This window comes from Perna viridis, chromosome 1 (assembly GCF_037379345.1).
Source record: "Perna viridis isolate PV_CMFRI_1.1 ecotype Kerala chromosome 1, ASM3737934v1, whole genome shotgun sequence".
Lineage (NCBI taxonomy): Eukaryota > Metazoa > Mollusca > Bivalvia > Mytilida > Mytilidae > Perna > Perna viridis.
The window spans coordinates 51,200,612-51,215,035 of record NC_142445.1 but is presented as its reverse complement, the minus strand read 5'-3'; the positions used below and the strand labels follow the sequence as shown (position 1 = coordinate 51,215,035).

The 14,424-nt window shown below is 32.5% G+C and overlaps 2 protein-coding genes across 3 annotated transcripts; one reads left to right on the top strand and one right to left on the bottom strand.

Annotated features, from left to right (window-relative positions):
• Positions 1-664: 664 nt before the first annotated feature.
• Positions 665-11,440, bottom strand: LOC148629250 (hsp70/Hsp90 co-chaperone CNS1 homolog). Of its 2 annotated transcripts, none has more exons than XM_088546747.1 (12): positions 11,319-11,440; positions 10,193-10,354; positions 8,524-8,632; positions 7,356-7,517; positions 6,283-6,360; positions 5,341-5,407; positions 3,601-3,658; positions 3,155-3,241; positions 2,358-2,557; positions 2,099-2,189; positions 1,603-1,685; positions 665-769 (listed from the first exon to the last, which is right to left on the bottom strand). In XM_088546747.1, the coding sequence occupies exons 2-12, from the start codon at positions 10,349-10,351 to the stop codon at positions 670-672; spliced, it is 1,194 nt and encodes a 397-aa protein (XP_088402873.1). In that variant the 5' UTR covers positions 10,352-10,354; positions 11,319-11,440; the 3' UTR covers positions 665-669. The 2 variants fall into 2 exon arrangements, with proteins under 2 accessions (XP_088402873.1, XP_088402881.1); XM_088546755.1 differs by having other exon boundaries at positions 11,335-11,428.
• A 2,114-nt stretch (positions 11,441-13,554) lies between these two features.
• LOC148629249 (uncharacterized) lies at positions 13,555-14,028 on the top strand. The gene has a single exon (XM_088574090.1). It carries the CDS (start codon positions 13,555-13,557, stop codon positions 14,026-14,028), a length of 474 nt encoding a protein of 157 aa, XP_088430216.1.
• The last annotated feature ends 396 nt before the right edge of the window (positions 14,029-14,424 follow it).

Sequence of the window (14,424 nt, the reverse complement as noted above, 5' to 3'; positions counted from 1 at the left end):
ATAAGGGTCATTTCAGCAATTGAAATAATTTTGCTAAACCTAACGGTTTTGGATATAGATGCGAAAAACTACTGTCTGACCCCTTCATTCTATTTTTAGTAACAACGGCCATGTTTTTCAATGGATAAAAAATCCTCACATCAGTTCTATGCAGGATACCCCAAGGAACATTCGTACCAAGTTTGTTTCCTATTGGTCAATTAGTGTCAGAGGAGAAGGTTTTTGAAAGAAATAACATTAAAAATAGCAAAAAAAAAAATGTCAAAAAAGGACAATAACTCCGAATAGATTACAATGAAAATTTGACCACAAATAGATCTCATCATGCTGAATACTTTCACCCAGTCAGAACTTTGCTACACTTAACTGTTTTGGTAATATACACAAAAAACTACTGCCTGATCCCTATGTTCTATTTTTAGTAATGGCAGCCATGTTTTTCAACAAATCAAAAATAACCATATCAGTTCTAGGCAGGAAACCCTAAAAAACATTCATACCAAGTTTGGTTCCAATTGGTCAAGTAGTGTTAGAGAAGAGTTTCGAAAAATAGACGACAGATGCCAAGTGATGGCAATAGCTCACCTGGCCTTTGGCCAGGTGAGCTAAAAACTAATTCACTTTATGGGTTACGGAAAAAAAAAAAAAAAAAAAAAAGATGAAGTATATTTACATTTGTTTTATTTTATGTTTTTCTTTAAAAACATTTTCATATTTAGATCCTTTGACTATCAGCACAAAAGAAGGTGTTCCACCATAAACGAAGTACCTGAAAATCAAAGAAAATCTCACATAATAACCAATATAAAAATGTACTACTAAGATGCTAAGTTATTAAAAAATGCCCATAATATAATTCCTTACTAGTCTTGAAGAAAATGTTTGCTAAATGAAAATTCTGTTAACAGCTGTTGATTAATAACCACCAATGTCTTCTAATTTTTTTGGAAAAATGTTTACCAAAGAATTCAAAATTTTTATTTGGTACTACATGCAACTAACATGTATAAAAAAGATTAACTCTTGGTTAGTGTTGATTGCTGAATGGACATATCTCTCTTGAAGATGATGCATGCATGAGCTACCTAATTAAAAATCTGTCTAGTGCAACTATTACACAACAATCAAAAAGGTTAAATTAGAAGACAGACACATTTGAAAATTAGTCCAAGCTTTGTCCCAAAATGGAAATTATGCATCCTTACTTTTCTTGCAGAACATGTAAAAAGTATTGGTATGCAAGGGATTCAAAATGAAATAATTTCCTTAAATCTACATGAACAAAAAATGAAATGTTTTTCGAATGAATATTACTCTAAACAAACATGAAGAAGGAAAATTTGTAACATCAGAAATAAACATACTGTTATAAAAAGAAACATATGAGTTAAATCCAGATTGTTTAAAAAACATTTCCCTTTTCCTTTTTTTTTGGATTGAAATAAAACACTTTCCTGTCCCCAAGTGTATCATCCAGGTCAGTAGAACCATAATCAATCAATGTTATTGGAATTGTACATAAACATTTTACTAGGGATAGTATTCACTTTATAGTCTAATACAGTACTTTATTTTAAAACCTATTTATTAGACATACAGTACCTCTTATGTTGTAATACATCCAGTAAAGTTGATGTTTGAGTAACTTCATACATAACAGTATTCTCTCTGTCTTCAAAATATATCTTAAAAATAAATGTAGTAAGTAAAATATCTATGTTAAAATAAGATTTCCAGAAACAAATGATGTAATAATTACTAAAAAGAAAAACATATATATATATCTGGGAAGGAGATTTATGAGTAACCTTCGAATAATAAGATCACAATGTTCCAACATGGGATTTGTGCTTTAATTTGTTGGTAATTGTCAGAACTTCAGTACTGCTCCTTTATTATTCTCTGTACTTTAGAAATTACCCCACGCTTAATTCATTTTTTTTTTTATAAAAATGCAGTTGATTTCACAAAAAATTGTAAGAGTAAAATTAATTGTAAGTTATGAAGTCACTATAATGTTTTCCATTATGACATCATAGCTCTTCACTTATTTCAAACTTAAGATTTTTATTTAAATCAACCGCTGGTGTTGACTTACAAGTAATTTATCAGGTGTATATTTCCTGTCAGAATCCCACTGAGGATGCTCATATTCAGCACTGAACATCATCTTGATGTGTTGCTCAAATCTGTAAGGAAAACAAAATATACTTCACATTATTATTTATACTATTATACACTAAATCAAATTATAATACTGATCATTGATTAACAGGGAATAATGAAAAAAAAAAACAAAAACAATTATGATTTTTGATTATTAGCTTTTCGTTTAACAGTACTTTTTAAATAACTACCTGTGTGTTTCATTAAAAGCCTCAATATAGTCAGTCATTGTATGTTCTGGGTACATGAACAAAACAGGCCAATTCAAACTGCCATCAGAGGTCACATGTACTTTAGCACCACTTGGATTCTGTGTCTCTACAGTTGTCAATAATGATGGTGAAATATTCTGCTTGTCTGTTTTCATGGTTGCTAACTGTACACCTTTACTCTAAAACATTGCAAATACATGCACATATATTGACAACTCTGAATAAATCCTGGACTTCACCAGAAATAGTTCTGTCGCAATGGCTTAACAATGAGAGTTCATAGCAGAATTTTGTACAATGTGGTACTGATGTACTACTAATCGAATGGGTATTGATTCTAACCCTCAACATGTTTAATTAAGGAGCACCAGCAGATGCGGTTCAGAGCTTTCCGCAACGATGCAAAACACAAATCATAATTTTTTTTTTCTATATGATTTATCAAAATGAAGTTTTACAGCAAGTACAGTTTCTTTCCAATGAAGTTATAAACTCCTACAATATGTTTCATCTGTCATCCCATCTCCTATACTTTTGTATAAGTACTGGATCCAGTTTCAGAAAAGAATTCCTTAAATGCATGATATCAAAGAACTAATAAAGGTCAGCAGACAGGAAGGCAAACTGTGGTAATTTATTTATATTATGCCCTTTAATTCGTGGGTGCATACAATACAGAAATTGACTGACTTAGTAGTTGACTTTATTTAGGACAATCTTATAGAAATAGCTTTTGCTTAAAGACCTTTTTTTAACACCAGCAAAATTTGAAATACTTTTATCACAGCTATCAGCTTTTCTTCTTCTTGTCTTTCTTTCCTCTCTGCAGCTTCTTCTTTTCTTCTGTCTCTTTCTTGTGCTTTCTACAAAATACATAATCAATTATTGGAAAACCATTTAGTACAAATTTCAATGTTAAAAAGCTACAAACAAATTAAGTACTTTATGTCTATCTTTGATAAGATTTTACTTATAATTATAGAGCTTATAAAATAATCCACTTTAATAGCCATGACAATACTATTACAGCAAGTAATATAGCAAACTTCAGGAAATATATTTTGTATTCTTTTGATCAAATAACAAACATCTGATGAACTTCAACAAACTATAATCTACATAAGACACTTCATAAGGTAATGATCATTCAATCAAAAGAAGACCAAATTAATTCCCTGAAGTTAACTACGTCACACACTGTAACTAGTTCATGCTTATTTACCTGTAAGTTCTCTGCTTTATACTTCATCTGTAATAGTTCTTCAAGTTGACTCTCAATTTAAAAAAAAAGTTAAGGAAAAATGTTTGACCACTTCATTAAGTACAATGAATGTTACTTTCATAATAAGGTTTTACTATTGATTGATTGATTGTATATAAATGTCAAATGGTCAGTATTTCATACATTTTAGTATGGGTACATTTGATCTATCAGACTCTGCTTTACAACACACTTTAAAACCTGATTTTTAATGAGCTGGCTATATAATTACAGTTATTACTGTAAAAAAGGGAGTATTACTGCAAATTATACTCCAGTATTTATTTTCTATAGTAAATCAAATGTAACATTTCAACTTATTACTTCAATAGGCCTTAATTGTACTGTTTACCCCGTAAAATTTTTGTTTATTATTGACTGGGGCAATATTGCTGTACTCATATTTCTCTTTTTCCCCCTACTATTCTCATTGGCTAATCAAACTTCAGATGTTTTTGGGTTTACCATTAAACAATGTTAAAATCTGATACCATTAGCTTGAAACATTGCCACAGGTTATACTAGGTACCTTGGGGTAATAAATTTACTGTTCCTCTATAGTCGGCGTCACATAAATAACATACTGTTAAAATTTGAATAAAAATATTTTCTACGACTTTATTGACACCTACCGTCGTTTAAATTGTCTTAAATGACTTGCTCATTCGTTAAGCCAAACGGCTTCTCCCTAAACATTGAATCGTTAAATTCCGGTCAGATTTTAATTCTAGGTGGCAATATTTACATTGTAAAAAGTCGGCCATGTTTACAGTGATCGGGTTGCTAGGAGATGTTGTTTACGTTTAAATGGTTTGTCCAAAAACCGAAGAACCCAGAATGCAATTCGGCGTTATTTCGGATATCTCGGATTTATTTTACGCGAACAACGTATAATACCGAGAAGTTGATCAAGCAGACGATTGTCACCGGAGTTCGACGGGAACTTACGCACTTCGTTTGTAAACAAATCGTCCCGTAAAAACCAACATGGCGGATATTAGTATGGGATTTTCCCGTAAGGATTTGTTACGCATGATTTAAGCTAATAAGCGACTTGTTTTTGAGAAGCTGTTTGGCTAAACGAATGAGCAAGTCATTTAAGACAATTTAAACGACGGTTGGTGTCAATAAAGTCGTAGAAAATATTTTTATTCAAATTTTAACAGTATGTTATTTATGTGACGCCGAGTATAATGGCTATTCAACAAATGTATAATGTTGACAGCCAAGGGACAAATGCATTGACTGAAAAACATGTACAAATAATGCCACAGTTGCAGACAAAGGCATTATGTCTGCAACTGTGGCATTATTTGTACATGAAAGACTGATGCCACATTTCAGAGGCAGCCAACATTTCATGTCAATAATTGATGGATGAGTAACTATTGCAATCATTTTACTGAAAAAAAAAATCATCATTTAGGTAGCAAGAATTTTCGAAAATTATTTATTGAGATTTCCATGTACAGATCTTTAGAAAAATATAGGCTATATGGACTTATTTGCAACTCATCTTTTTTTTCAGGATATTTTTCAGTAAAAATTCAATCAATTATACACTATGAGCGGATAATATCATATTAGATCAGGCAATATTATGAAAAGGTAAAATAATAAAGGTCATTTGACCCATCTAGCACAATGACATTATCGAACTTGTATCTGATATGTAATATATAACTATAAAATAAGGATATTAGTAATCCAGTATCACACCATCTACTGGCTTCATCATATTTTTTCATTTGTAAACAACAATTTGCACCTGTAAGAAAATGCTTATTGAATTCTTATATTCATTTTATTTTCAATCTTTCATTGAATAGAATATCTGGATATTTACCTCCATAGGGGTACCTCGTATCAACAAGCTGTTTTAATAGTGTCAGGTACCAGATAACACTTGTGAGTTCAAGTTCAATAGTAATTACAAAATTAACATCTATCAAAGGCAGACCCAGAAATTAACAAAAGGGTGCATTTGACTGGTGTAATAGAGGTCTGCTTCAGTGGTGAGCCTTGGATCTATCTATGTATATTCCAAAATAAGATGAGCAACAAAAAAATTTAACAAAACTTGACAAATACCTACCATAAAAAAATCGGACAAAAGTTCCTATTTTTATATAAATATAATGTTCCAAATGATACCGTGGCAGGACTACCTACCTTCGTTGTAGTAGATTTAAATAGTCAGTTAATTTACTTGGTTAAGGGATGAATTTTCTATAGAAAAGTATTGGAAATTTTTTCTAATATTACAAAAAAAGAGTTCAGTGACCTTTAATTATCTTTTTCAAATGTCATTTAAGTGTTCTTTATATAATTAATAACAAAGTTTTAGTAGTTTGCGAAATAGTAAAACTTCCCTACAGAATCCATATAAAATGTAAAAAAAAATCTCTTTATTAAGGCTCAATTACATGTATCTCAAAATCAAGTTCAGTGACCCATATTTTTTTTACATTAAAATTCAAAAGTTTATTCATTCAAGGTCAATATTGCGAAAAACTAGGAAAAACCATGTTCTAGAAATATTAAGTATGATGAACGTTTCAGTGAATCAAGAGTTTTAAATATTGACAACAACAAAATATTACACTGTATCACTGTGTACAAAATAATCATATTTAAATTTACCTCTGACAATAGCTTTCATGTGATCAGGCTTAAATTTTCTGGCAAATATACAGTCATGAAGAGAAGATCTGTAGTTCCCTGTTATAGTATAAAGACTAGATTTATGTTGTACAATTTTATATTAACTATGTGCAAAACTTGTGTTGTGTTATATTGCTAAAGGTTGTAGTTTTAAAACTTGATTCAAAGTGGAATGACTTTTTATCAGCCACATATCAAACAAATTATCCATCGCTGCCATGCTAAAAAGGAGCAATCATTAAGACAATGGAAATCCCTTTTCAAATAAATGAATTGGCAGAGCTTTGTCACATGCCATTAAAAGAAAATTTTTTAATATCATTGTCTATGCCATTATTTAAAGCACTCTAGTAAATCCATATCAAACAATACCAATACATGTCTGCACCTGCCTTAACATCATATATTTGTTAGCACATAAGTGTCTTCAATATGTATATAAGTAGTAAGCAAGTTAAACAACTACAGTGTTGGTTACCAATTTCTATATGTACCAGTAATGTGGTAATGATAGTCTATAACGCCATAAAAATGCCTGTTTCTGACCCCTATTTGTCCCTAGTTCCTAAAATCAAAACGCCAAAAATAAACCAAACAATTCCATAGTTGTATGGCACCTTGTGATATATTTCATAAAGATCTACAGAGTTATACCCAAGTTATTGAGCAGATGTGTACAAACAATGACTACGAAACATGATGATACCATTATATGACCATGGTCATATAATAATGGCTGAGTTAAACATGTAGGAAAATTTAATCAAATGTCTCCATTGGATGGTGTGCACATCTTTAATATGTATTTAATCACTGTCCAAAGTTTAAATAATGTAGGTTTGACACATTTTAAGTTACAGATTACACAAAGTAGGTATCATGCACAACATAAAGTGATAAAAAATGGCAAAGTTTAACATGCTAAAAATGTAGAGAAAAATCAATCAATTTTCCTCATCATACAAATTAGAAACCCATAAGTTGGTGATGCAGCTTATACATTAACTAAGAACTTGCAACAACCAAGCTTCTTGAGTTTGTTCCTTTTTTACCTCTATGATACTGAGCAGCAGCTCTATTGGTGTAAAGTATAGCATTCAACTGTTTGTCTGGACAACGACATTTTATTCCTTCGGTATAGTTATCAACAGCAACATCATACTTTTTCTTCTTAAATTCATAGTTTCCATCATCTTTAAATGCTTCAGCACCAGCTGAAAATGAACATTTTATAGACAGTTTCAAAGCTTGTCTTAACAAACCCCTTTTGGACGGTAGAGTTTGTTTGGTTTAGACAAGTATTTGGTTTACTAAAGTTCAAACTTCAAAAAGTGTCTGGTTTAGACAGGTTTTTGGTTTATTCATTCAGTTTAGAAAAACTTGCACTGTGAATATTAATGATATTATACATGCAGGCTCTTATACATAAAGTGTGTTTAATTACTGAACAACAAGCAATTTATGTACTTTAAAGATTCTAATATACAAATGTACAAAAGGATAAATCTTTGTAGTAAGTCGAAATCTTGATTGAAGATTTTTGCTCTCAGTTTTAAGCAACAATTTCATCTATCATTTGGATTTCAATTCGTGATTGACACCAACCACAATAATCAGTAACCAATAAATAATATTACTTCCACAGAATTGTGTACTCAGGATCTGGGGACATGGGTTCATATTCCCTGTTAGCCTGTCAGGATTCTTTTTCTATCTTTTAGTCTTTTAATCTGATTATTCATTTATTATCCCTAATAAGCCTTGCGTGAAAAACAGCATCTGTTTTCTCTTAGTCTTTTTTTTTTGTTATCAATAAATGTTGGTTTCTTATATTGACATGCTGGGATAGTTTTTTAGCTATATGTTAAGAAATAAATCTGAAATACTGGTACTAGTCTTTCTTAAATTTTATAAATTTTGATGCAATGTATACATGGAGTAACATTCAAGCAGTAACCTCTCATCAATAGTATATGAACCAAATACAAAGCTCTAATTGTCAACAAAAAAGGGCTCAAAACCAAAATATCGCAATAAGAAGTCAAATCCAGAATCAAAGAGTTCTACCATGTGCAATGCAATGGATGAAGCCTGAGAAGGTCAGTGTTTGAATTTTGTTATACTACATATTTCAGAGAACAAATCATCTTCAGATCTAATCTCATATAACAAGTTTATCAATATGACTTCTAAGAAAAAATGTGGAATAAATATACAAACCAGTAGGATCTTCATCTTCATATTTCAACTTCATGAGAGCTTCTAATTCTGGTGTCAATGGTTTACTCCAATCAACTTCTGTCATAAAGGCAGGGTGATTTGTCATGTCCTACAAAAAAGAAACTTCAAGATAAGGGTATCCATTTCTTTATATCATCAACATTTTATCAGAAGCCAGGTATGATATTTGCAGATTTCGCTTTGCAATTTGTCTGGCTAAAAAGCATTTTCAATGGGATATTTTATCAGTCCTAAGCAATAATAAATAACTCTTCAAAGTCTGAAAGGTAAAAAATTCAAGTTACATGTAAATATGCTACATATGTGTAGTGCAGGCCCTTCATTTACTTTTAAAAAAACAATGGTTTAAGAAATGCTAGTATAACTTGTTATATTAACTACTACAAAAGGTTAAGAAAATGGATTACTTTAAATAATACACAACAATCTCCTAATTAATTTGTCAATGCAACCAATAGGTTATGTGTTGTAATGTATAAACAAAATTAAAATGTAAGAAATTCTTATGAAATGGGTTACTGACTTGAATAGAAGGCAGTATTATATTACAGTAAATAAGTATAATCAGTTACTATGAGTAATACTGAACATTTTAGTAATTATGTGTAATTACTCGTATGTTTTTTTTTACAAGTTTCTGTTTACAGCTATAGGATGTACTTTGCTCTCGTGGCCTGAAACACTACATGCCAAGCAGTACACCCATGTTGTAATCAATTACTTCCATATGTTTGGTAATAGCATTGACCTCCTTAGTTGTTAAATCAGGATTCATTTTTTCCTTCCTTGTTAAAGTGGTTTTGCAAATCCTGCAGATTCTGAACTTCATTTGGAATAGGACTTATCAACTAAATGTTTAACTTCATAAATGACTAGAATTAATTATCTGCACATGTGATCTACATGCTTTTTACTTTTAATTTGAAAATAACTCAAAAACTTAAATATTCAATATTTAATCGTACAAAATTTAATATATGCTTAGTAAATAAGAGTAAAAATGTTGAATATTTTTAGTAATTACCTGTAATAACTAAAGAAAACCAGGAAATATGTGTATTTACCAAACCAGTTGGGAATTACTTGTAATAACTAAATTTTGGTAATTATGTCCTATATATAGGAGAGTTCTTTGTGATGTCATCACTTTCCTGTGATTTGATTTTGGTTGGCAAAAAATCCATTGAGTGGCATGGGGAATCAACTTTAAATCATCATAACTTTTTCATTTTTAAAGATAATTGAAAAATTCTTTTGGTTTCCTACATTGCCAATACAACCCTTTTTATCCATGGAACTTAAATAAATATTCAGTAATTAGACTATATTTACATTAGATTTTTATTAAAATTTTATACAAAATAGAGATTTACATATAAATATCACTACAAATTTATTTTTCAAGTAAAAGAGTTATAAATTTGCATACATAACATGAATTGTTTTTTTCTAAATGAAACACTTTACAGAACCAAAATTGGATATAAAATAACAAAGTTATAAAGTTTTGAAAATTGGGATTCCAATTATGATTGTCAATTGTTTATTTAGTTGTTATTTGCCAACCAATTTGACAGTTAATGATACGCAAATTAGTGAATATGACATCACTAATGAGATTGGCAAACTCTCTCACATATATACATACATCAAGAGTGAATTCCTTCTTTTTTTCTCCCTCCGTTTCATTCTTTTCCTTCTGTTTAGCAACTACGTCAGCAATGTATTCATCTAGTTCATTATCCAGCCTCTGTATCAATTCTGCTCTTTCTTCATCAGTCCAAACCTTTTTCTTTCCAGTAGACATTATCTGTAAGTATAAAATTTTTTCATAATCCTTTGGTGTTTTCGATGTATACTGAAATGTAAAAAAATAGTGATTTTAAAGATGTTCAATGGATATCTATCCTGTGACATCATAACTTGAACTTTTTTCAACTATCTATTCACAAACCACCCTTGTTCAGATAGTTGGACATTAACCCTTCTGATTTGGCTGAATTCTCATTTTTTACACACGTCATTCCTGCCAAAAATTCAAAATGTTCTAGGATTTTCAAATTTAGTCCAGAAAAGCTCAATGTGCAATTGGCAGAAGTATCAATTGTCAAAGTGTTTTCAGAAACAGGTTGCAGTGACTGGTTCATTGTTACTTGGGAGAAAACAAAGGAGCCTAAATGGAACAGAAAATTACATTTTTTGGACAATTTTTTAACTGAAAATAGCTTTTAATTTTTTTTACAAAATCAGTATTAAATGGTAGGAATCCATAAGAATATACATGTAGCTAGTATTGAGCTAATTTTCAGACTATTAGGCAAAACTGTAAGACTTTCAGATTTCAGCACCCTTTGGACCCCCAAACAGAGCGAGGCACATACCCCTCTTAGACCCGCTGTGGGATTTCTTTTAGATTCCCAACTATGCCAAAAAAAATGCTAATTAGTTTTTAAATGAAAGTCTTTCACATCAAACTAGTCCAAAAATGCACAGCAAACCTAGTCCGACTAAGCAAACCATGAGGCATGATTGAAGCCCTCAACTAATCCACGAAATAGAGTGGGTGTTGCAATTATAGTGTTGTCATAATGAAGGAATTAATTACTTTTTTAGTTATGTTTCATATAAGATATGAAATAACTTATATCAAGGAGTTTAATATAGATATATACAAATCATTGCTTATTATATTAATCAACATTTGAATATAGACCTCCGGACCTTATTTGATGTTACAGATTTTCTCATGGAAAATATTTTGTCTACCGTGTTACCTATTAGCATTTATACCGGATGATGCCTTGAAGTCGTTTAATTTTGTACAAGAATAATTTACTTAGGCCCAGAGTTTGGGAAACGTGGGTTTGTTTTGCCGGAAGTTAATATGTCAAGTATAAATTTAAACCAAATACCGGTTAAACCAAATGCCGGTTTTTGTTTCACCGTCAATAATGATGTTAATTTCGTGCAAAACTTACCCAGCATGCACAAATAATAGCAAGGACCCCTTTTTATTAACCCTTTTTCAAAATCTATGGATCAACACCGCTGGTGTCCTTTTGTGCCCCTGTCACAGAAATTTCAGACTTTAATTCTTTTTTACAAATCTAAGAATAACTAGTATATGTACTTCCCTAGATCTACATATATATGGCATACCCTATATCATACCCCTAGACCTATAGTAACACCATTGACAATCATTACAGTTATTCCTCTCTTTTACCAGAAGAAAAGTAGTTTTTGATTTTGGTTATTTATTGTTTTATTAAGAATAACAGTTTTCATTTTAAATGCTCCTTTCGGCGTGCGTCTCAAACAGCCTATGACAACTAAAGTCCAACTCGTCCAACTCCAACCTTCATGACGGGTTTACCAACTGGTGGACCTGGTCCGGCCGTGTCGATTGACTGGAGAAGGGGCAAAGGCGAGTCACTGGCGCCTTAAAACCAGATAGCCTCGGGTAGATGGGGCTCGTAAACCTTGGAGGGTAGCCCTTCTAGGAGAAAGAAAACTCCGCTGCCTTGCGGCTACACCCTTCGAAAGGCTTCAGGAGACAACCTCGAGGAAAATCCAGAACCAGAAATCTGTAACTTCCTTCCTGTACTTCCAGGATCAGAACTTTTGTTCAGAAGCTAAGGGTAAGGTAACCCCGACAGAAAACCTAGAGTGCAGAAGACGGAGGGGTTGGGCGATACAGCGCACTCGAACAGACCACAACACCATGTACAAACAGCCAAAATGACACTTGAAACCACGAACAAACGATTTGGTGCTCGCCCTGTGAGGACCCATCAGGCAGGTGCAGTGCCGGGCTCTCTGTCTCGAAGGAGCCCAACCAATGCTACTGGAGGTACCTTAGTTTCGTCTTGTGGAGTCAGGGGACAAACAAGGAGAGCTACTGACCATAGAAAGATCAAACCGAAAAGAAAAGAGCAACCACATATTAACTTCGCGCAGTGGAATGCAGAAGGGGTATCAAACAAGAGAGAAGGACTTCAACACTTTCTTCATGAAAACAATGTGAACATCTGCTGTATTGAAGAAACATATCTGCAAGAGGACAAACCTTTTAAGATCAGAGGACACCAAGTCTTCAGGAGTGATAGAAAGGAAAGAAAGGTGATGTAATGACTCTTGTAAGAAACAACATTAATGCCTTAGAGACAAAAAAGTTTATGGAGGAAGCAGAATATATTGAAATCAAAGGAATTATTGGGGAAAAGCTCGTATAACATCGTTAACTTCTACTGCCCTAATGATAAGAAAATGTCACTAGATACCATACAAATACCAGACAGTTCATTCCTCATAATAGGTGATTTCAACAGCCAATCACAAAGTTGGGAATAAAATACCATGGACAAAAGAGAGGGACCATAGAAGACTGGCAGGATGAAAACCATCTTATCCTTGTCAACGACGCCACTGACGTACCTACATTTTATTCTCGTCGATGGCATACAACCACCACACCAGATCTTGCTTTCTGTAATGACAATATACACCAAAAAATCAGTAGAAAGGTATGTGACCAGCTAGGAGGCAGTGATCATCGACCTGTCATGATATCCATTGCAGAAACAACAACATCTGAGTATTCTCAGCGACCAAGATAGAATTACAAGAAGGCAAATTGGAGTATATTTTAAGCTAGAACAGATGAACTTACAAGAGACATAGCAATAGAGGGAAAGAATATTAACAATGTGGTGAAAGCATTCAACACTGTTGGTTTAAAGGCAACAAAGGAAAGTATATCAAGATGTGTAAGAAAAGACTACAAGCCATACCAGTCCAGTGAGATACAGACAACAACAAAGATGAACAATCAAACATCGTCAAAAAGACCGTAACAATGAGCATGCTGGGAGAAGAGTATCAATCAGAACTGTGGGCAAGAGTACAACAGTCAGTGGCAATACCAACAGGATTACATTGTTCCAACTACAAGGCTTAAGAAGAAGTACTCATCCATGCGGCAATTACATCAAGAATACCGCAGAAAATATGCAAGTAGTATTCCTAACATATGCCCTATCCGTAATACAAGCACTGGACAACAACATACTACATTTTGTACCTCAATTTGAAAGAGCTATTTATTCCATCAAGAGCTTTAAAAATGCCATACAGTGGATACCTTCACATTGTGGAATCAACGGAAATGAAAAAGCAGATAAGCTAGCAATGGAAGGCGCTCAACAACAGCAAGATGAAACTACAATATTCAGGCTCAGGACAGGACACAACAGACTGAACCAACATCTGTACAGAGTTTTGAAGGTCATATCATCACCTATGTGTTCATGTGGAGAAGCAGAGCAGAATACAGAACACTTTCTGCAGACGTGCAAGTTACACCAGGCACAGAGAGAGAAGATATGGGATAAACCAACCCCCATTACAGAGAAACTGTATGGACCTGTAGAAGACCTACAGAAAACGTCCAGATTTGTTGAGGAGACTGGCATTCAAGTGTAATAGCGAACGACAAGAAGAAGAAGAATAACAGTAAATTATTGATGCTAAATGGTTAAAAAATTGTTCAATTGATCTGACGTATTCATGTGCGTCTATTGTGTTACCAAAATATTTTTTTTTAAATAAAGAAATCAGTTGATGTTATTTCCTTGCAATATGGTAGAGTATGCCTTTTCATAATTTGATGGCCAAATATATTTTTTCCGATATACATATTCTCGAAATGCAAATCTCAAACATATCTGCCAAATTTCTTAAATTTTCTTCGGTGTTACATATTTGTCTAAAGTGCTACTCGTTAATAAAAAGGTGGAAGAAAGCAGTAGACTACGCCATGCTCAACGAAAAGTAGACATTAATCATTCCTTGAAATAAATCATTTTCAAAATTTTATTA